General features: G+C 38.0%; 1 protein-coding gene across 1 annotated transcript in view; it reads right to left on the bottom strand.

The window, feature by feature from the left end:
- Positions 1-8,017: 8,017 nt before the first annotated feature.
- SEC62 (SEC62 homolog, preprotein translocation factor) overlaps positions 8,018-23,609 on the bottom strand; it is a 31,108-nt gene continuing 15,516 nt past the window's right edge. Inside the window, exons 4-8 of the mRNA XM_063101653.1 lie at positions 18,094-18,298; positions 17,749-17,841; positions 15,998-16,058; positions 13,856-13,975; positions 8,018-9,641 (exon numbers count right to left, since the gene is read on the bottom strand). Coding sequence (XP_062957723.1) covers positions 9,172-9,641; positions 13,856-13,975; positions 15,998-16,058; positions 17,749-17,841; positions 18,094-18,298 — 949 coding nt within the window. The 3' untranslated portion in view covers positions 8,018-9,171. The remainder of the gene's footprint in view (positions 9,642-13,855; positions 13,976-15,997; positions 16,059-17,748; positions 17,842-18,093; positions 18,299-23,609) is intronic.

Below are 23,609 nucleotides of genomic sequence, written 5' to 3'. Positions count from 1 at the left end.
ACCTTAATAGGATTTCCCACCCTCTTAACAGTCACAGTGGGGCTAAGTTTCTAATACATAAAACTTGGGGGACACAATTCAGCTTCAGTGAGCTTGTGGGGGGACATAACTCAATTCACTACACATGTTCAAAACTGACTATCTTGCCCTACCTTCCAAACTATGGGCCCAGCACGCTTCTGCTGCGCCTACTCTGCTGTGTCTACCTTCCAAACTAGATGCTCTTCTAAAGTCCCATGATTTTCCTTTGGTTTATTTAGTTGCTCATGCCAAAGATCTGGAATTATCTTAGACTCTGTCCTGTCTATCTCCACGATCCATCTTTGCAACCTTTCTCCTAGTCATTCCCACATCTACCCCATCGCAATCCCTCACACCACCACCCTCATCCTGAGATCAGAAAGGCTTGAGCTGATTGGAAAGAATGGCAGAGTCAAGAGACTTTTTAAATACTTCATTGCGTACAGGGATAATTTTGAGGTATAATGAATAGAATTTGGTGGCTGATATATGTGGGGACTGATGGTGCCAGAGATTCTAGCTAAGTCAATTGTGACTTGAGGTCAGTAAAAGGGAGCAGCCCTGCAGAAATGGAGATTGAAGTGCCATTTGGGAACACTGATATTGAGGTGCCCGTGGGATCTAGGCCCATGATGGGAGTCGAGCCTGGGGCAAAAGACTTAGGGTCGCATTTGAAGCCAAGGAAATGAATGTAATCACCTGAGGGAGTATGTAAAATGAACATGCACCAGGGAAGGAATTTTGGGAGCCTCAACATTTAAGAAGATAGAAGAGAAAGTGGCCATAAGTAGAGAAGAACCAGGAAAAAGCCTTGTTCTGGATGCTGAAGGAAGAGAGAATTTTAAGAAGGTGGGAGGTGGAGGATTGGGTGGCTGATGGTGAGGAATGAATGATGTGAGATAAAGTGGGATGAAGGCTAGCAAGAGGCTATTGGGCTTAGTGGTTGGGAGAGGTTGTACTCATTCAAATACGAATTTTTGGGAACTCTGCTCCTCACTAAAAATCTGAGAGATGAGGATAAATAATTCTTTTTCTGGCCTCCTGGGTGAGAGGCCAGACCCATGACCCAAGCTCAGCCAGAAGGATGCTCCCGCTCAGGACTCTGACTCTTGGAAGAACAATGCAAGGAGTTGGCCCAGTCAGATCTGTCTAGGAGACATGTGGCGGGAGGATTCAATGGCAGTGAGGACCTGAGTAGCCCGTTCTGGTGGCTGGGTCCTGTGCTGCCAGATATTTCCTTGTTCCTTCCTTACTTAAGCTTACTTTTCCAGCCTTCCCTTCAATCTTGGGAGCCATTCAACAACCTTCCACATAAATCCCATTTCCTCTTCCTCTAGCCAGAGCTGGTTCAGTTCTTTGCTATCAAGAATTCAAAGATTTAAGAGGAACAGGTAAAGGGTTATGAAAATCAACTACAATGTATATTGAGAAGTTAAAAAATATAAAAAATAAAATTAAAAAAAAAAAGAACTGAAAGATTTATAGAGATCTCAGCGGGAGTAATTTCTGTTGGGTATAGAAACCAGCTTGCAGTGGGTTAAACTGAAGTGGAAAATAAGAATTTTTAAAAACAATGAGGAGTGGAAGGAGGAAGAAAGACACTCGAGAAGCAAGGTGGACAGAAGTTAGTTGTTGGGAAGAGGGGGTCTGAACACATCTGTAGGCTTAAGAGCAGAAACCAATCGAAGAAGCCAATGGAGTAAATTCCTTCTTTACCTTGACATTTAAAATCTCCTGAAATATAATTTCCACCTAGCTTTCTAGACTCAAACCTCAATATTCTCTGTGATTAAGCCAACCAGGACACTTAATATTTTCCACAAAATGCCCCATTGTCTCTTTTTGTTTGCTTATTTATTTATTAGTTTGTTTTTACTCAGGATGTAGTCCTGGCCTGGAATATTTCCACAGATCACCCTGATGATCCCACTGGCTCAAACACCATCTCAGTGCCTTTTTCTGACCCCTCAAATGAGAATGACTTCCTGACTTTAAAATTCCCAGAGCACAATGTATCTCTCTTATCATTCCTAATGAGATTATGCCCTTAATTTATAGTTCTTTGTACACTAGTCTTATTGCTCCTTTTCAATGTGAGCTGCTTCACAGCTGGGATTGTTTTCCCTGCAGCACTCACACAAGGATGTACACGTGGGAGCTGCTCGGCAAATACTGGTTGAATTCACAGTGAAGGGACCAGAAACATACTTAACAGGGATTGAGGTGCAAAGGTTAGAGAGTTCTCTGGAAATTATTCTTCTAGGCAGGAATATGCCCTCAGTGGACAATGGTGGCTCTGTTCATCCAATATGAGATTGTTCATCTGATGTAGTTGGAGCCCCAGTCTGTGGGAACCCCACCGCCATCTGTGTAGTTCTTGCTCCCATCCAGGATGTGATTAATAACCTGCACAAAGATAATGAAGGAACTACTGCTATAGACAATATGGATCTCACAGTTGTTGAAAAACCAAACACGAAAGAATACATAATATGATTCCATTTACATGAAGTTCAAAAACAGGCAAAACCCGCTCCATGGTGTCAAAAGTGGGCATGGAGGGGAGGGGACGAGTCAGGTGGCTGGGAGGGCATGTGGGGGCTTCCAGGTGTTGGTGCTCTGCTGCTTGGGCTGACTGATGGTTACACAGGTGTGTTCACTTTGGATCTGTGTACTTTTCTCTAGATATGTTACACTTCATTTTAAAAGTTTATTTTAAAAAGTTGGCTGAGCATGTGTCATGTCCTAAAAAGATAATAGTGGAGGACAAAAATCAATTAGATGTTTCATATGCTTAACTTGGAACTTCTGCTTTAATGAAACAAATCAGCACCACAAATATGAGTTCTTAAAATGTTCATGGAAGAATTTGTATCTTTTAATTCTATTTTCCACAAACGTTTTGAAGTACCCCCATATTTTTAGTTAGTTATCCAATTAAGCTGTACTAGCAGCAGAACACTGAAAGGCGACGGGGGGTTGGTTGTGCACAGTGCACAGCATTAAAGCAAACCACACTCTTTAACTGTGTGAGTCCAGGCTGCCTTGATCTGTAGGGGGATCTTATGTTGCTTACAGGAGGGACTGAGCTCTATAATACAAACCTGTCTGAAATAAAAACAGTTCCCATAATCATGTGTTGTGCCAAGAAAAAACAGCCAACAGGAAGGAAACGGAATTGTTCTCAGCCGCATGAAACAATGTCTCGTGTTGCTTCCTCTTTGTAACGTGGCAGGTGGGAATAAACAAAATGAGCATCCCGATGGACTTTAAGTAGGTTTAACTTTAGCCATGATAATAAACACAAGATATTTAAAATATAAATGGCATGCTTGTTTGATATTGTCTCAGATGTTAAGGCATTAAGGGCCTTGTCTTCCCAATCCATCCCTTGGTTCTCCTTTTCTCGTGTCGGTTTTATTTCTAGACAGGCTTTGTCCATGTGGAGGCGACACAGCCATTGGTATCTTCAGGCACACTTGGTTCTTTGAACTCAAGATCCCTGATGATGGGAGAGGACTTTGATTGGCCTGGCTTGGACTGGCTGCTCTTCCTTGAGGCCGGTCGCCCTATGTCCCAGAATAGCCTTCCTCTGTTCTTTACCTGACTAATGCCAACTCATCCTTCAAGATGTAGCTCATGATACTTCTACAGGATGCCTTTCCTACTTTCTCAGTATGGGCTGGGTGCTCATTTACGTGGTCCCATAAGCATGTCATAGATACTCTTGGCATCGCACAACACTGTTGCAACTGTTTGGATGCACACTTGTCTCTCTCACTAGCTCCCTGGCATTGTGACTGCACAATGCTTGGCACATAGTAATCACTCCACAAATGTGTGTTTAATGACTGAAAGATAATCTCAGTATGGGTAAGATCCTGCCCTTGCTTCTTCATCTAAAAAGTTGCTACAGAAAATCTTGAGTATTTAGGAGTAAGATATAATCTTGACTTTTAACTTAGGAGTGAGATATACTCTATCTTTAACAAAGCCTCGCACAAGTCATGTAGCTTACTAAATTTGTGCTAATGAAGTGGACGTAAGATGTGAATAATATTAAATGCTAAATTAAGTATCATTTGTCCTTGATATGATGTTATAGTCCTCTTTGAAACACTGGTGAATCTGATTAGCTAGGTCAGGGGTTCTTAACCTGGAATACACAGACCTCTAAGGGATTCGGGGACAGAATTCAGAGGATACATGAACTTGGATAGGAAAAAATTTATTTTCACTAGACTATATCTGAAATGTAGTATTTCAGTTATAAATGCAGACAATAATCCACAGTTATATTAACAGTAACTGTGACTTTGTCAACATTAGAAATCAGATATTTTCATATCACATTACAGTTGTTGCAGAGATCTCAATATATTGTTTATGCTACTTCAACATCATAGCAGTTATAAGACTTCCCTCCTAGATCTGGCTATTAAATGCAGCCATATGCTACTGTACCATAAATTAACATATTTTGATAACTTATACTTTAATGTAATTGGTTTCCTTTTTAATCCCATCCATTTCATTTTCTGTCCTTAAAAACATTATTCTGAAGAGGGATCCATGGCACAAAAAAGTTGAAGTAATCTGGGCATTCACTGAAAATGAAATGAAGCTAAAGTGTAATGATTTGACCTCACAGAAACTTAACCTATCCTGCCCTCTCTTTCTAATGTCATGCTAAGAATAGAAATCACAGGCTTTCTGGATAAAAAACCTAAGAAAAGATGTCCTATCTCAGGATGGAAAAGCCAAGTAATTAGTTTGATAGTGCCTCTGGGCTATGTTGAAAAAGTAGAGTAAATGCATTTGGACCTACACAAAAATTCATAACCAAATGCTGCAGACATTGGTTTTAGGGCTTGCTAAAGAAGGCAAATTTAAATTCATTTCTTTGTGTAGTTATTTGCATATATATCCACTAGAACAGGATTTTACTTATCAAAACTTTTAGGGCATACCGTGTAAGGTTGTGGGATCCTTTCTAGTAATGTTTAGTGGCAAGGATCTGACAAAGAGATAAACTCATCAGATTTTTTGTTTCCTGGGAATTTCTCCTTGGTCTTGGTTCTAACAGGAAATAGATGGTTCTTAAATTAAGACATTTTGAGGAGATACTATACAAAAGTGTGGGTATAAGGGACCCCCAGAGGAAGAATAGTAGAGTCAGCAAATCTAGGCTAGTAGTCCCAGAAATGACATCATCCTTGGCCAGAGGCAAACAGTGTGGGGAATGGCTACTTAGTAGAGAGTGGTGGAGGGAAGTTTGGGAGAAGTAGTGACTTTTGCTGAGGCAGCGCCCCCTGGGGGAAGAGCCAAGAGAACAGATACCCTGACAGTCTTCAGATCTCTGGCCAGGACACTCCTTGGCCAAACCCACCCAGAAGCCAGAAGGCATAGAAGCCCCTTGTTGTGGTCCATTCACGTCAACCTCATGGGGCAGAGAGCAGAATGGAACTGGAGAGGTAAATAAATATCCAGCACATCTGCAAATTGCTGCCATAACACTTATCACACTATTTGTCAGTCCAGGAGGGCAGAATTGCATTTTTATTCATGACTGTGCCTAGTAAAATTCTGGTACATGGTAAGTGCTCAGTCTTACTGAATGAATGAACAAAGATCTGAAATATTGCTGAAACAGTAAAAGCAAATTATCTACTACACAACAATTAGGAACTATTTACTTTCAGACAGAATGGATATTTAAAATTACTCAAATGCTGGAGCATTCAGCAATAAATTCTATTCTGTAGATCAGGTTAGATAAACGTCACAGCTTTATAGTTAAGTACAGTCAATCCTCATTATTTGTGGATTCTGTATTTGTGAATTTACCTAATCTAAAATTTTTGCAGTGCTTTTGCAGCCATGTGCAGAGCAGTGAAATATTTGACTTGCCCAATGCACATATTCTTGGCTGAGGTTGAACAAGGCCTTCTTGTTCCAGCTCTCATACTGTAAAACAAGTCCTTTTTGCTCTATTTAATGCCACGTGTTTTAGATTTTTGTGCTTTTTGTTGGTGATTTCACTGTTTAAGATGGCCAGCAAGCACAGTGCTGAAGTGCTGTCTAGTGTTCTTATGTGCAAAAAGGCTGTGACGTCCCTTATGGAGAAAAATGTTTAAGATAAGCTTAATTCGGGCATGAGTTATTGTGCTGTTAGTTAGTTCAATGTTAATCAATCAATAATATATATAGTAAATACTGTGTCTTTAAAACAGAAATACGCCTAAAACAAGTTTACGTATTAATGGGTTAATGAAAACGTTGTCAGCAAAGGCTTGCGGAAACGCAGTTCTGCATTTCTCCTAGGAGCAATGGTTCAGCATTTGCTAATTCAGTGTTTGCAGTGACTTTATAGAAAATAACTACTTTGAATAATGAGAATCAACCGTAATTGCTATTTTCCAGTTAACAATAAAGATTTTAAAAATTCAATTTACGAAAGATACATGATTTTTCTAGTAAGCAGCTAATTGGTACTCATGATGTAAAACCAGAAAGAGGGGGGAAAACACCAAAATTCATCACCACTGTATAACTGTAATGTGATATATTAACATATATTACTTTTGGAATACTACTCAACTAAACGTAAATTATTTCAATCAGTTGTCTAGAAGGCTTTATAATTTGAAAATTAAAGAATTCGGGGCTGGCCTGTTAGCTCAGTTGGTTAGAGCATGGTGCTGATAATACCAAGGTCCAGGGTTCAATCCCTGTACCAGCTAGCTGCCAATAAATAAATAAAATAAAATAAATTCAGTGGGAGGGAAAAGGAAAAACACCCTATTTAATACACTGACTTTAAGAACAATCACATATGCACTATTCTTACTATCTGGACTTAGCCTCTGGTTAATTCAATTCTGCTTAGTTAGGCCAATTTATACCTACTCTACAATAAAGCCTACATTATCCAAAAGATTTATGCTTCTACTTACAGTGGCACAGCAAATCTGAAGTTCTTTATTTTTTAAAAAAATCACCATTCTATTAGCTATTATGAACAATTCTCCATGCTCTGGCACAAGAATATTAAATGTTAGCCAACAAAGACATCCATCTATTCTTCCGGGGACTGTAGTAGACAGTCTTTTGATTTTTATCTTTGTTTAGAGTACACAACCTTGAATAGTAACATAGACACTGAACTGAAATTTCTCACTCACTTCCTAACCATAGTAAGAATGACATTTCCCCCCAGGGATCACAAAATATTTATAAAAATTTTTACTAACATTCTGCAGGAGTACACCACACTTCAGTAAAAAGCTAACTTTCCTGTCTAACATGCTCCAAATGTCTTTTAGACACAGTATACATATTATAAAGAACTTTGGAATAAATATTGAGTGCCTGGGTATTACCACAGTAGTAAAGGTTAACTACATTTTTATTTTTGAAAAATACCTCTTTTCATATCCCAAAATAGCTATTAATGTTACGGGTGATTAAGTAGCTAAGAAGCTATAACAACACATAACCTTACTGTAGACATAAAGCAGTAGAGCTCTACAAATTTGAGGGGAGAATACCCAGGCACTTAAATCAATGAATATTTGCTAGGAGGAAACTCTTAAAATGATAATGCAGCCTTGATAAAGTTGCATTAACATCAAACAGCCACGTATCTGTCCACTTACAGGGAATACTACAAAGAAGCAATCAAGCCATGTTTAATAAAATATGTCAATATACAGAAATGTGTTTTTTCACTATGAGAAAAATTGAACATCTTTAGTCAAACACTTAGATGAGTGGGAAACAGCCTTAAAAAAAAGAAAAAGATCTATATACACCACCTATTTCAACTGCAAAGCAAAATGCTCTCACTGTGACTGAAGGAAAATCATTTAATATTCATTATCAGTCTATAAGAGTATAACTCCAAGGAATGATTATGCTTATAACAAGATTTTTCCAAAAGATGTGTAACTAAGGTATACAAGACATAAAATCAAACTGCAGAACTAGTTCAAAGCAGAGTCCAATGTATCTCTTACGTTTTCTTTTATAGTCTTTATTTTAAATTGATATTTTAGAACAGTAAATTATCTTCCACAGCAGTGTCTCCTGGTCTAATATGGCAACCCATTTCTGAATGTGAAGATTTAAAATAAATCAAAATGAATATTAAGGCGTACAAACAGCTACTTTAAGTCTGCTCTTATTTAATAAGGATCAGTTTTTACTTATATTCAAATACATGGAATGTTGGCACAAAACTGAAGCTGCTGTAGAAAGATCACAGATGTTCTGTGGGTTATTGAAACTTCCATCATTTCTCTGAAAACATACCCTTACATGGTCTTAATTTTACAAATTTAAGTGTTGAGAAATGTCTAAATAATAAGTAACAATTAAAATAAAATGTTCGTTTTATTTGTAAATTATGTACAGAATACACTTAACGTTATGACAAGGAAATGGGGAAGAAGAAAGAGCCATTGCCTTCCAACCAACGCTGTTTACTTTCTCTGTTGGAGATGACCATTTTCCTGTAAATCAGATGTACAAATCAGTTTGGATTTCCTAAGTTGGAAAAGGAGAATTTGTAGCTAAACTAAAAGTGTTGCTGCATTGTTACTAGTTGGCTTGTTTCCACAAAATGCTTTTGAACCCTGCTAACTCAGAATCTTAAAAGAAATTTCCTGGTATAATTTTACAAGGAAAAACAAAAGTAACTATCAAGAACAATGAGTTTAAGAATTTCATCTTAAAGAAACTGTGAAATGGCTACATAACTACACAAAATCTGAAATACTGGAGTTTCCTTATTCCTTTCAAAGTTATTTTGATTAGTCTAAAAGTAAAAAGCCATAAAATTATCAAAAATGCCGTTAATCTAGATGTCATTGTGTAAAGTGCATCTTTGATAACTATCAAAATGAATGGGACCTATTTACTGTAAAATTATCAAACGGATAAAACTTATCAATGGCTTTAAACTGTACCAATAATAGTACCAGTATTCTATAAAATGAAGAACTGAATATAATTGCTTGGATATCAAATACATTTCAGTAAATAGATTTAAAGAATGCTACAAATGCCATGTGTACATTATGATGATTGGCCAACATAGAAAATCCAACCGCAACCTCTTGTACTTATTCAGTCCCCAAATTAGTCAGATTATGATTTTTCATGTGAAGATTTAGGTGTTTCTTCATCATTGTCTTCTTCTTCTTCTTCTTCACAATCCCCATCTGTTTGCTGTTCCAGTTCCTCTTTTGTGATCATTTCAAAATCATTCCCATTTCCACTACTGTGTTGGGATCGGTCGTCTTCCCTCCTGTCACTGTCTGTGTCTGAATGCCGTTCTCCACCTGAGCCTTCTGTCCCATGATTTCCTGGTCCTACTTTTCCCTCGTCGTCTTCCTTTTTCTCACTGTCTGACTTTTCCTCACTGTCGGACTTCTGCTGCTTTTTGGTTTCAGATTTCTCATCTTTCTTTAAGTCTGCTTTTGGTCCTTTGTATTCATGTGTGTACAGAGGCCTGAAGGAGTCAATGAAGCCCACATCAGCAGTCAGATTTGGCAAGAACCAAAAGTGGTGCCTTCCTCCAGTTATAAGCCAAATGATGAGAAATAGAATGCAACGAGCTGTGGGGAGAAAAATTTCTCCAATTGAGTAATTTACACATTGACCCTGATAGCAGGGAATATTGTTAAAAAGCTGGGAAAACATTTAGTTTTATTATTTACACATTTCATGCTCCTTAAATATGAATACTTAAATCCTGACTAGTTTAGCAGCTATCACAGTATTCTACAGGCAGAGCACTCTGCTCTCAACTTGAGGGCACAATGCTATAATGCCACTCTCAAAAAATTACTTCTGTGTTTTTATTCATCTAGGTGCTGTTTCATGGCTATACACTTAAGATTTATGCACTTTGTGATGTTTATACTTCAATAAACATAGCAGTCAGTTGGAAGTTTAAGTATTCATAAAATCATGGTGTAAGAAAAGAAAAAGATGAATAGGGGAAGAAGGATATCTTAAGAAAGAAGCCTTTAAAAAGAAAAAAGCAGGGCTGCATCATGACTTTCCTAGGCTGTAGTACTTTCGCCTTTGTAGGGCACTTCTTCCATAAAGAAATACTAAAAACTATATTTTATACTATATATATATATATTTATAACTGTACTGGTATAAATGCACATACAATACTGCATAAGTTTACTAGTATGAGGGTACTTTGAAAAGCTTGTGGAAAAATAGAATTAAAAGAGATCTGAATCTTTACATGAACTTTTAAAAGATCCCTCATATATACATGTATGTATGCTACTACTTATTGATTTTAAAAGAAATGAAAATGAAAATATTTCTGTTGGCCCCTAAATGTATCATGCATGAGTCTGAGGCATGTGCCTACTCTGCCTAAAGGATGGGTCAGCCATGGATAAAGAATCCCAGTATTAGAAAGTTCCATCTTCTAATCCTTTTTGTTTTATTAATTAGGTAAATTATATAATTTTTGCTTTTTTAAGGATCAATCCTCTCAATATTAGGAAATAATACAATGCTAATGAAAGCAAGATCGCTTGAACACCTAAGGTTTATGAGCTTACTCTTTCAGAATAATACATTATGACAAAACTGTCGGAAATGAAATTTAAATTTTAAAATTTGTGGTAATGAGTCATCACAAACCCCACTATTTTATATGATTTTTTTCTTAATTTAACAATATAGAGCTGAGTGATTATTCCTTTTTTACAAAACGTCATAATGATTATCTGAATGTTATAGACTAGCCAATTGTAACAGGATTTTTGGTTTTGTTTTCTTTACAGACAATTATCACTGTTTTCATAAATTCATATTACCTTTTAATTCTATTTTTCCTGAACTTTTAGAAATACTCTTGTATAAAGACTGAAAAAAGCTCATCTATGCTTCTCCCATTATTTTGCTTTGGATAAATAAAAGTAAGAGGTTATACAGATGCCTTGAAAATAGCTATTTTTATTTTCACAATAATATAAATATTCTGAAAGAGTCCTGTATACATTACAATCTTTTGTGATACAAAGAGAAAAGGTAAATATGTTTGAGATTATGATTTAAGAATAAATTCTACTGATAAAGAAGATAATGAACTTTTAAGGAGGCTGCACATTTTTTTCTCTCTCCCAATACAATTATGATGCTATGATAGCTTTCATAGAGCTGTAAGACAGATGGTTCATAACATGAAATCTTTTATCAAATCTAAGAAAAAGCAATATAGAAATGGCACAAAAAAAACCAATTTCTTACCACATATAAACTGGGCATAGCAGAATTCTAACATGCTTTACAGTTTTTCTCTATGTGGCATTAGATTACCGGGAGCAAAAAGGGAAGAATGATGAAAAAACTGTGACACATACTGTCAAACTGTTCCTATATTAAAATTGACACGTTTTAAAAAATTGCCAGACTTACTTTAAGTGGCAATATTAACAATGCATATTCAAAGTAACACCAAATATAATTCTGATCAACATATAATACTTCTTAGGATAAAACAAAAGAAATATCCAATTTATAAGTGGGCTACAAATCAAAACTATTGAAAAGTATATTTGGAATTACATTTTCTAACAGAATCAACATAAAATGTTGGGTTTGTATCCTGGCTTAATTCATGATACATAATGCATATTTAAATCCACAGCATATTTAAAATGAAAAGTTATAAAAAATACTACTGAAGAAAGCTTTTTAAAGAGCAAAACAGTATAATAACCATAAATTATTATGAATACTGGTTTAATTAAAAGATAAGCAAGTGGAACAAATTCTACACAGTGGAGCGAAACCTCTGCTGAAAGTTTTCAAAGAGCTTCTAAATTTCAGAGATATGAGAGCCTTAAGGCATCAATTTTATTATACCTAATGTCAGATCAAAGCTTATAGCTTTTCTCCTTCTAGATGCAGGATTACATTAACACTATTTATCTGCTTAAAAGGCTTAAATATTATTTCTTGGCTTACAAATGTTCTTGTATAACATGCAGAAGCAGGAGTGGATTTTCTCAAAGTGATTAAGCTAGAGGAATAAAAAAATGAAAGGTGAGTGGAGAAGGCCTCACTGAGAGTCAAAGATCACAGAGAAAATAGAAGGGCCATAAAAGTGATGGATTGAAGGAAGATACTGGATGAGGTCCTGGGTCCATGGATGGCCAGTGTGAAGGGATATACAAAAGGAAATTGCTTAGAGTGGTAGGAGTAATGTACACAGTTCATATAAACTTAGTCAAATTTTGTCTTTTAATAACAAATATTAGGTTAACAATGTGGGTGCTGTTGTTTTCTTTTACGAAGAACTATTCCTATTGTCTTGGTGGAAAAGTTGGTTTGTCATTTGGGGACTAATCAGAACTTCATACCATATGCCAACATAAATTCTAGATGGATCAAGGAATTCTATATAATTAAAAAATCACTAGATCACTTTGGACAAGCTGAGAAAAATTCATGTATCTTTCTGAAGGTGAAAAATCAGAGCTGCTCAATCTATATGTAAAAATCTTCAAAGACTAGGATTTTAAGTAAAATAATATTTGTTGGTTCTATTGCTGACTAAGTAACATGCCTGCTGTGGAAAAATATAGACGAGTGTAAATAAGAAAATTAAAATCACAACTATCACATTTGGGTGTATTTCCTTCCAGTCAAATCTTCCCTGATGTTTGAATATTACCATTTTCAAAAAAGTCTTCCTTGCTGTATGTGGATAAATGTGTATAGTTTTTTATTTAAAAAAAACCTTACTAATAGGCAAAAAAATTAGCTCATCTTGTTTTATTGTTTTATTACTAGTGATGAGCATTTTCATATATTTGTTATTTGTTTTTTATTCCCTCTATTAAAGGATGAAAGGGTGTTCACGTCCTTTTCCATTTAATATTTGGGTCCTCTTATCAATTGGTATGAGTAAATGGGAATTTTAATCTTCTGCCTGTCCTGTCAGTTTGTTGTTTGTTTTGAATCTGGTCCATTTGACATGAAAAGGTTTTTTTAAACTTCAATATGATTCAGATCTATTAGCCTTTTTTGTTATTTTTACAATGCTTTTTAGCTATGAAAGACCCCAATCATCCAGAAATTTAAAAATACTCATTCACTTATGTTTTCCTGTTTGATTTTTAAAACATTTAATTCCTTAATGTATCTAGAATTTATTGTTACCTGAGTGCAATCACTGATTTTCCCCAAAATGGCAAATCTATTGTTTAGAACCATTAATTTAATACATGCATAAAATTTGCATATTTAGTGTTACATTTGCCTTAAGTCAAAACATAAAAATGTTTTATTGAAAATATTGTCTAATAAATGATCAACCACTGCAAAAGTATTAAAGTCCTTTGTAGCTAATTTTTAAACCACATCTATTTGCAGATTAAGATATAATAATGTATGGTATATTTAAAAATAGCTAAGAGTAAATTTTAAATGTCTCAACATAAAAATGATAGGTAAGTTAGGTGATAGATATATCAATTAGCTTGATTTAATAATTCTACATTGTACACATATACCAAAACATCACATTGTACCCCATGAATGTATACAATTATGATCTGTCAATCAAACATAATAAAAAATTAATTTAAAAAAGTAATATGAAGTGCTTTTTCTTTGCATTAGACCAAATCTAATCAGTCTGAGTTCATTTTGGAATTTGACAGGGAAAATAGGACCATATACTTCTTTATTTACCTACATTAATTTTGCTTAAGCTTTACTGGAGCTCCAGATAATAGTCCAAGTGCTCAGTACCTACATTACTGAGGTCAGTTTTACTAATAATACTTACCAACAGCAAGGAGAAGAATACTGGCTACAAAACAGCCTGCGCCCACACTGAGGTAATAAACACCTACTCTCATTTCTGCTGGCCAAAGAGGGAACAAGGTGGCTGCTATCACTGCAATCACTGGAACAAAAAAATAACAAAGTTACATTGATACTTTCAAAATAAAAATTTAAATGCTTGTTTGCAATAACAGTGAACATATTCCTAGGGGGCGAAAACTATAAAACATAAACTTATTAAAACATAAAACTGCTATTTCTACAGGTAAAAAATGGTAAATTATAAGCAATTTCATATTGTTCAACCTAACATTTTATGCTGTTCTAGTATAAATTACATCTAACTAGAAAAAAGTGCTGTCTAGAATGTTAGCACCTTAAATAACCACCTACTGCTGTTTTTAAGCTATGTCTACCTTATTTTTTAATATTAATATATCTAATGAGTGGTAGAGCTTAAAGAAGCAACAAAACAACAAACCTAACAAAAAAATTATTCCAAAGACCCTATCTGGAAATTCTGATTCTGGGGTAGAGTTCTGACATCCACAGACTGAAAAAGTTCCCTGGGTGATTCGGCTACAGATGTTTTTTTGGTAATTAGAGAAATTGTATACAAGCTTCTCCAGTTTTTTTGCATTTTAAAGTGTGGCCGTGTGAAAGAATTACAAGAAATTAGAAGCCTGGTTATTAGGTCTTTAGAATAAAACCAGGATTCAAATTCTAGCTCTATCAACTTATAAGCTAAGTAACCCTGGGCAAGTTACTTAACCCTTTTGAGGCTGTTTTGTTATATTTAGTAAGTACCTGTTTCCTATTTTTTAAAGGGTGTTGTAGGATAAAATGAAACATTGTATGTAAAATATTCAGCAAAGTAACTAGTACAGTTTAAGTAATTAATAGCTATCAGCTATTTGGGTTGGGTTTAATTGAGTTTCAACTCTATTATAAAAGAGTTATTTTGAATGGGATCTTATGATATCATATTGAAAAAGCTTATTTTAACTACTATCTATTTTTTTTTATTTGTTAAATCATTCTTTCCCCATCCCTGCCCTGAACTTACAGGAATACATACCCATGTTAAAAACCCAACTCAAAAACAAATCAAAAAGTATAGTAAAGATTAAATCTTTATCCAATTCTTGCTCCAATCCCTACAGGTTAACTACTGTTAAACTTATTTGTATTCCCAAAGACTGCCTATATATAATTAAAACTAGCTACAAAGAATTTTGTTTTCTAAATAAATGAGCTTATTCTATTCTTACTCTTTTGCAACTTTCTTTTCTCATTTACTCTATTCTAGGTATCTTTCCATCAGTACACCCTAATTCTTTAAAAGATGCATGGTGTTCTATTGTGTAGCTGCACTGTAATTTATTTCACCATTTTCTTATCGAGGGATTTGAATTGCTTCTAGTTTTATCCTGAAAACAGATGATAGTGCAAATACTCTTGTACATGTACATTTGTGCAATTGTGATTACAGCATAGGATACGTTCCCTGTAGTGGAATTATTATGTCAAAAGGTACAGGCATTTAAAATTTGAAAGATATTTGCTTCATTACCTTTTAAATATAGTCAGAAGGATGTGAATTAAAATAGATCATGTGTCAATGCACACACTTTGTAATAACCGTATGAGAACAGCCATGGGATAAATTTCTAGAAGTAGAATTGCTGGGTCAGTGTATATGCATTTAAAAATTGAAGGATATTGCCAAACAGTCCTCCATAAAAACTAAAACAATGGGCATACCCATCAATTGTTGGAGTGTATTGACTTTTTTCTAAGACCTTCACTGTGAAACTTTGTAATCCTCTTAATAATTGTTGCTTTAATTTGTATTTATTATTAGTGTGATTCAGTGACATTTATAATGACTAGTCATTGCATTCTTTATCTGTGAGCTACCTTTACCACTTTTCTACCAGGTTGTTAAACTCTTAAAGATCTTTGTTTTAATGTGTTGTTAATATTTTCCTTAGTTTATCATTTATCTTCTGACTTTAAAGTATATTTTTTTAAATAATAAATATTTTATGTTAAATTCAGAAATATTTTCCTTTACGGTGTCTACATTTTGTTTTGTAAATTTTAGGTTGTACTTTAAAGCTACTTACATCCTGCTACTTACCAAGAATTAATCCCATGACAAATGTTTTAAAGTGAACTGGGTCATAGATCCACACATAAACCTAAAAGAATCGAGAAACCTCAATGCTTAAAAGTACTAAGGTCACATTAGAAAGTAAAGCTTAATTACATATTTTGGGTCCTCTAAAATACTCACAAACCTCTTAACATATGAGAACTAATTTCTAAAGGTAAACAAATTCCAAAGACCTTTCCTTTAGTAGTGGTGATTCTTTAGGCATCCAGTTAGAAAATGATTATAAGAAAACTATAAATTCTGTAATGCACTTAAGTAAATTTGTATGTACTTACATGCATTTATCAATTTATTCTTGTGTACAAACCATTATTTATTCAACCTAAAGACCAGCAATTGTCAACCTTTTTGTCCCTAATGTAATGATGAACCAGTTTGGGCTAAGAGCACAGTCAAGACAGATCCCAGCAAGGCCCTCTTACAGATCCAGCAGCTCTCAACTCCACCCTTTTCTCTCCTACTGATAAGACACAAAGAACCATTATTAAAGATAAGATCATCCTTGGTAAACATAAAGATTCTATGATTCCCTGCAATAATTTTATTACCCACTCCTCCATGGAAGGTCTGTAGCCCATAAGCTAGTAACCACTGCTTCAAAAGTTAATTTACTTTTATCAGGCTATTTATTTCATACAACAGAAATTTACTTCATCATTCAGATCTGAATTCTACTTGATCATCATCCATAAAACTCTTAAGTTTTATCTCTTAGAATCTATAAATGACAGTACTCTTTCATTTTCTAGTTCTGTATTGACCAGAAGTCTTCATTATCTTTCTGACTTCTTTCTTCTATTTCTAGCACTGGGGTTCCACTTCAACCCCTTATTTTATTCTGCACTTTTTTCCCTGGGAATCAGACTCATGAACATTACTTCTACCAGTTACTGTTCTAAAAAAAACATGTTTTTAAAATTAAAAACATTTCCCAACTTTAAAAGTTCTGGAGTACATGCTACCTTCTACAGAATAAAATCTAGCCTTTTCAGGATGGCAGGTACCAACACTTTGGCTCAGGCTGCTTCCTTTCTAATAACCTAGAACTCCTTCCTGGTACATGTGGCAATCTACCAGTCATGCCATAAGGCTCAGCTCAACCGTCCAGGGTTTCCAGACCCTCCTTATGCTTCCTGACCAGGTTAACTATCCCTAATTGGTGCTCTCACACCATGACACTTAACCACACTGTAATATAGTAACATGTTTAAATGCAGAAATTCAAGCAGAAATGAAATTGTCTGCTTTCTGGATGGTGTCCTTAAGATGGTCTCCTTAAAGAGAGGCATGTTCCTCACTCTCCTTTTCTCTTTTTGTGCAGATATAAGGCTGGCAGTCATTCTGTACCATGAGGTAACCTTAGCTAGAAGCCTCACACAGAGGAGATAAGACAGAAGGAGCTCCACCATGGAGCTGCCGTATCTGTACTGCTTACCCCTAGATTTCACTGACAAGAGAGAAATAATCATCTATTTTGTATTAAGCCACCATTATTTCAGGGAGTGTTATTACTCACAAATAGCCAAATCTAATTTGGAATTTTTAGTAAATCTACATTCAGAGAAATTATTGATTTTTTTAAAATAGAGTAGCTTTTATATACTTAAGTACATGGTTAGATTTATCTAAACTACTTCTCTTAGTTAAGGCATCAAACATATTTCTAAAAACTTCCATGGAAAACTGGATTCTGACTACAGGCTAAATATTCTCACCTCATTTCCATCCAGAAAAACTTGATCATCATGTGGCTCAAGTTTGAATTTTTTCTTAGTTTCCTTCTTTTTGGGAGTTCCTGGAGTTTCCTCCTATGAAAACACAAGTGGAATAGAAGAATTAACACTTACAAGAAACAAGCAAAAAACAATATGAGATTTATATAGTTGAAAATTTTCACTGACTGTAACACAGAAATAAAAATTCTTAGCCATGGTATTTCTAATAACCCTAATATGGTTATCTCATGTGGTTGTTGCACAATATTTTAAATGTGCTTATATGCCAGTAGTGATCATGTGCGCATATGACTTTTTATTTTTACTTAATTTAGTTAAACTCACCTTTTTGGATTCTTCTTTTTCACCATCTTTTTTTTTCTCTTTTTCCTTTTTTGTCTTTTCATCCTTTATATTTTCTTTCTTGCTCTTTTTATCATCTTCTTTTCCACTTTCAGGTTTTCCTTTATCTTTTTCTTTCTTTATGTCTTTATCATACTTCATTTTCATTACTTTTAGTGCCCGGTGAAAAAACTGTTTCTTTAAAAGCCTTTGGGGAAAAAAAGGTATGACATTATATTCTCTATCAACTATACAGATATAGACTAAAAAGCAAAAATATCAAGACCTGAACAAAATGAGCAAAGAAAGACATAAATTGGTAACTCACAAGAGAAATTACAACTAATAAATCCATGGAAAAAATAGTCAATTCCACCTATAATCAAAAATCTTTATAGCCAATTTGATTGTATAAAAGTTGTCAAAACTCATAATGTTCAATATAATTTTCAGTTTTAACTATATAATTTGTATTTAAAAGAGATTACAGGTTTTGGATCATCCATATAAAGCTTCTCTCTAGGTTCACTAAGAATAATCAAGGGCTGGCTGGTTAGCACACGTAGGAGAGCATGGTGCTGGTAACACCAAGGTCAAAGGCTCAGATGCCCACACAAGCCAGGCAACAATAAAAAAACCAAAACCAAAACCAAACAAAAACAAAAAACAAACAAAAAAAAGAATACTCAAGACTTAGGCTGGCCAGTTAGCTCAGTGGGTTAGAGCACAGCCTCGTAACACCAAGGTCAAGGGTTTGGATCTCCATACTGGCCAGCTGCCCCCCACCAAAAAATAATAATAATCAAGACTCAGCTTCATTTAATGTTAAGTCTCAAATGCAAGAGCAGACCTAATAAAGGGGAAAATAAAGTTTAAGAAATGTAACAGATTAAAAATGTGTCCATGATTTGAATGATCCAAATCGTGTTTTTTTAGCTGCCTTTGTAAGAACCCAAATGCCCCAAGGGATCACACCCTGATCACATAAGTCCTTCTCGGCCACACCCCATCATGGCGCTGGTTGCCCTTCTCTTCCATACTCTCCTTCCCGCCGGTGCGAATCACACACCAATCAGCTCACCCCAAGCCCCATGCGGTATGCTAAGTAGGGATTGTATTTTAAGCCAATCAGCCTTCCCTAAAAGCCCTATATATATGTGTGTGTGCCTCCTAATAAACGAGCTCTCTCCGGTGGATCATCAACTGGTGTTGACTCGTCCTTTCATTTGGTGCCGGAAACCCGGGATGGAGCTTCTCTCGAGCGGCGACACTTTTCGGATCGTAGCGGCAACATCTTCCAAGTCGCCCCTCAGGGCTCCCTCGAGCTGTAACACTTTTCCAATCGCAGCGGCAGCACTTTCCAAGTCGCCCCTCGGGAACTCCGTCCCGCCAGGACCGGCCTCCCTTCCACCGCTCACCAATGACAGTCCACCCTTGTCCATTCTTTTCGGAGCTGGCTCCTTCCACTCACCACCGGCTCATCATTAGGTAAGCCCCCTTTCCTAAAGGGCACCAGCCCTTTTTCAGGCTACCACAGGTAGTCTAGATCATCCGGTAGCCCCTAACGCCCATACCCCACCCCACCACGGTCTTCACGACCACCATAAATTCCCAAACTATAACAGGTTCCAAAGCCCTGGTAAACTTTTACTTTCATTTTTGGAGGTTAAAAGCCCCATTCTGTTCTCTCCTTCATCCTCCTGTCCACCACTCTCTTTCCTCCACTTCCCGGGTCCGGGACCCGACCAGAAAATCCTGGCACTAGGTTCCTTCAGACACCGGGCTTTTGCCCTAGAGAAGTGGAGGTCTGAGTGACGACCCACACCTCCCTTCTCTCCTCCTGGTTCGTACCTGAACCTGCCGGGACTGACGTGACCTACTGGGGACGCCCTCTAGGATCCCGCCTTTCCCAGCCAGCCGAAGGATCTGTCCTATCACTAAATCTCTGTCCGATTTCTGTCTAAATTCCCATTAAGAGACCAGAATGGGCGCTTCCTCCTTCTCCCTAGGGGACTCTACACTTCAATGCCTTCTGAAAAATTTCACCAACCTTTCCCTCAGGCCGGATTTGAGCCCAAACTCCTCACCAAATTCTGTACACAAGATTGGCCTTATTATCCTTCAGATAATCAAAACACATGGCCCCCTGAGGGCACACTAGATCCTAACATTCTACGAGACCTCTAACTACTGCCAGTGCCTAAAAAAATGGAAGGAGATCCCCTACATCGAGGCTTTTCGCCTCTTGGCTCAGAACCCCGCCCTCTGCTCCTCCTGTGCTCCCTCTCAAGTCCTTTTAGCCTGTAAACCCTCTTCACAGTCACCCCTCGATTCTTCCACTTTCGACCCTGCTGATGAACCCCCACCCTACCGACCTCCTCCTCCCCCAGTGCCTCCGGCGTCCGCTCCTCCTCCCCCGTCATCCGCGTCACCTTCTGCACCTCCTGCGCCATCCACTCCCCCGTCTTTACCCTCACCTACTCCTGACCCACTAAGCCCCCCTTTCACCCGTTCCTGAGGACCTCCCCCTGCCCCTTTAACAATCGCCCCACTACGTGAGGTAGCTGGGGCTGAAGGAGTAGTTAGGGTCCATGTTCCCTTTTCCCTAGCTGACCTTACAGAATTAGAAAAAAGACTAGGCTCTTTCTCTACCGACCCTACCACCTACATTAAAGAATTCCAATGGATCCTGCAGGCCTACAGCCTCACACATCATGACATCTTCATGCTCCTAGCCAATACCCTCCTCCCCAAGGAACGCCGCAGGGTCTGGGAGTCAGCCCAAACCCATGCCACTGACACCCATCGTACCAATCCAAATCACCCGCCAGGCCCCCAAGCAGTCCCAGAACAGGAACCTAATTGGGATTATAACACAGCCCAGGGAATCCAGGCTCGAGACCGTTTTGCCTCTTGCTTAATAATTGGCCTCAAAAAATCGGCTCGCAAGGTTGTCAGTTTCCAAAAAATTCAAGAAATTGTCCAAAAAAAGGAGGAAACTCCCTCCGAGTTCCTCAATAGATTAACTCTGGCCTTTCAACAATACACTAACTTAGACCCCAACTCAGAAGATGGCCAGCATGTCCTTATGACCTATTTCCTGGCCCAATCCTACCCCGACATTAAAACTAAACTTAAAAAATTAGAGCAGGGTCCTGCAACCCCTCAGACCGAAATCCTATCAGTGGCCTTCAAGGTTACACTGGAGCCACCTTTTTGGTCTTAAGGGAATATAAAGGCCCCACCACCTCCAGCAACTCTCCTATAGTCGGGGTAGGAGGTAAACAAATCTTTCCGCAAAAAACCCCTCTTTTAACCTGCTGCACTCAATCCGTTTTCTCCCATTCCTTTCTAGTCATGCCACAGTGCCCCGTCCCCTTGTTGGGTCAGGATATTCTATCACGGCTTCAAGTCTCCATTACTTTGCCCCTGTCCTCTTCCTCTTCCCCGTTTCCTTCCTCCTAGCGCTAGTTCAAGCCCAAGATCCTACTAATTCCACCCCTCCAAAGAAGTCCTTACCCATGCTAACACACCCTGTTAACCGCACAGTTTGGGACACTGCCAGCCCCGCTCTGGTCCAGTGTTCCCCTGTACACATAAAACTAAAAGACCCCTCCAAATATATTTGTCAGGCTCAGTATCCATTAACCACAACAGCCCTCCTCGGGTTAAGCCCCATCATTCAGGACCTATTAAAAAAGGGGTATCTCCGTCCCACTCGCTCACCTTTCAATACTCCCACACTCGCAAATCCATACACTCTTCTCTCCAAGGTCCCAGCGACCTCTACTCATTTCTCGGTTCTTCGATAGGCCCTTCTAATAGCCCCTGCACTTCATCTCCCTGATCTAACTAAACCCTTTTTCCTCTATGTTCATGACCTCCTTACCTATAAGGCTCTCCAATCCCTCCCACCTTCCAGAATCCTAACCCTCCTATCCTCATTTCTGGAAAATCCTGCACCCCATCCTTCACTACCTGCCCACCCCTAAATCTGGCTACCCTACTGCCTATACCAGATTCCCCCAACACCCCTTTGCACAGCTGCGTAGAAAGCCTTCAAAATTTTATACTTTACCGCTCTTCCATCACTGAGGCACCCCTATCTCACGCTGATCTCACATGGTTCACGGATGGGTCCTCATTCAGGGACGGAAACACTCATTACGCAGGTTATGCCATAGTCTCCCTTGATTCGGTTATAGAAGCCCAACCTCTAACCAAGGGTACTACCAACCAGCAGGCTGAACTTATTGCTGCCACACGAGCCTGTGTTCTAGCTGAAGGAAAAACTCTTAACTTATACACTGACTCCAAATATGTCTTTCATATACTTCTCTCTCATGCCGCCATAAAGAAAGCGGTCTGCTTAACACCAAGGGTAACACAATCACCAACTCAGCTTTAATCTCCACATTAATTGAGGCATCCCATTTACCTTGTAAATTAGGAGTCATTCATTGCAGATCCCACCAGAGGGACGATTACTCGCGGGAATTGTAAGGCTGACCTCGCCGCATGCACTGCGGCACGGCACCCACAGACACAAAACCAACTTCCCATTCTTCCATACGGCTCCCAAGGTTCACAGATCCCAAGGTTCACAGACACCCTCTCAGCCTCAACTGCCTAATGATGATAAGTCCTCTCTCTTTCGCTTGCTCCATGACCTGTTTCAGTCTAGCCCCCAAGATTTATCCCAGTTTTTACAAGCCTTCTTCTCAGTCACCCCATCTGACAAAGCCCTCTTGCAAAAAATTTCCTCCTCATGCACAATCTGCCAGCGTACCAATCCTAACACCACTCTCAAACCTGGGCCATACCCCTCCCACCAGGCCAGAGGTCTCACACCCGCGGCCGACTGGCAAGTCGATTTTACACACATGCCTTCTGTCCGGCGCCTCAAATACCTCTTGGTGTTTGTTGATACCTTTTCAGGATGGGTAGAGGCATTCCCAACATCCAATAAAAAGGCCTCCACTATAGCCCAGACTCTCCTTTCCCAAATCATTCCATGATTTGGGATGCCCACTTCCATTCAATCTGACAATGGACCTGAATTTACCGCCCAGATAATACAAAAACTCTCCCAGTCACTCTCTCTCCCTTACCGACCTCAGGCATCTGGAAAGGTAGAGAGAACCAACAGAACCTTAAAAGACACACTAACTAAATTATCTCTGGAATTACACCTTGATTGGGTCCGTCTTCTACCTCTCGCTCTACTCAAGACCAGAGCTTTCCCAAAAAATCCCTCCAATCTTTCCCCTTTTGAAGTCATGTATGGTAGGCCCCTCCTACCCCCGGGGATCACAGCAACTGAAGGACCCATACCACCCACCATGGCCTTACCCTTGCTCTCCCACCTTCGCACCGAATTATGGAAGTACCAGGACTGGCTACTTCCAGATCCGTCACTTGCCAAAAATAACCTTTCACTCAGCCCAGGCCAATTAGTATTCTACACTTCCCTGGAACCCAAAACCCCCTTAACCCCTAAGTGAGAAGGCCCATGTCCT

The sequence above is a fragment of the Cynocephalus volans genome, chromosome 1 (genome assembly GCF_027409185.1).
Source record: "Cynocephalus volans isolate mCynVol1 chromosome 1, mCynVol1.pri, whole genome shotgun sequence".
NCBI lineage: Eukaryota > Metazoa > Chordata > Mammalia > Dermoptera > Cynocephalidae > Cynocephalus > Cynocephalus volans.
Note: the sequence above shows the minus strand (reverse complement) of the source record. Positions and strands in the feature narration are given on the sequence as shown.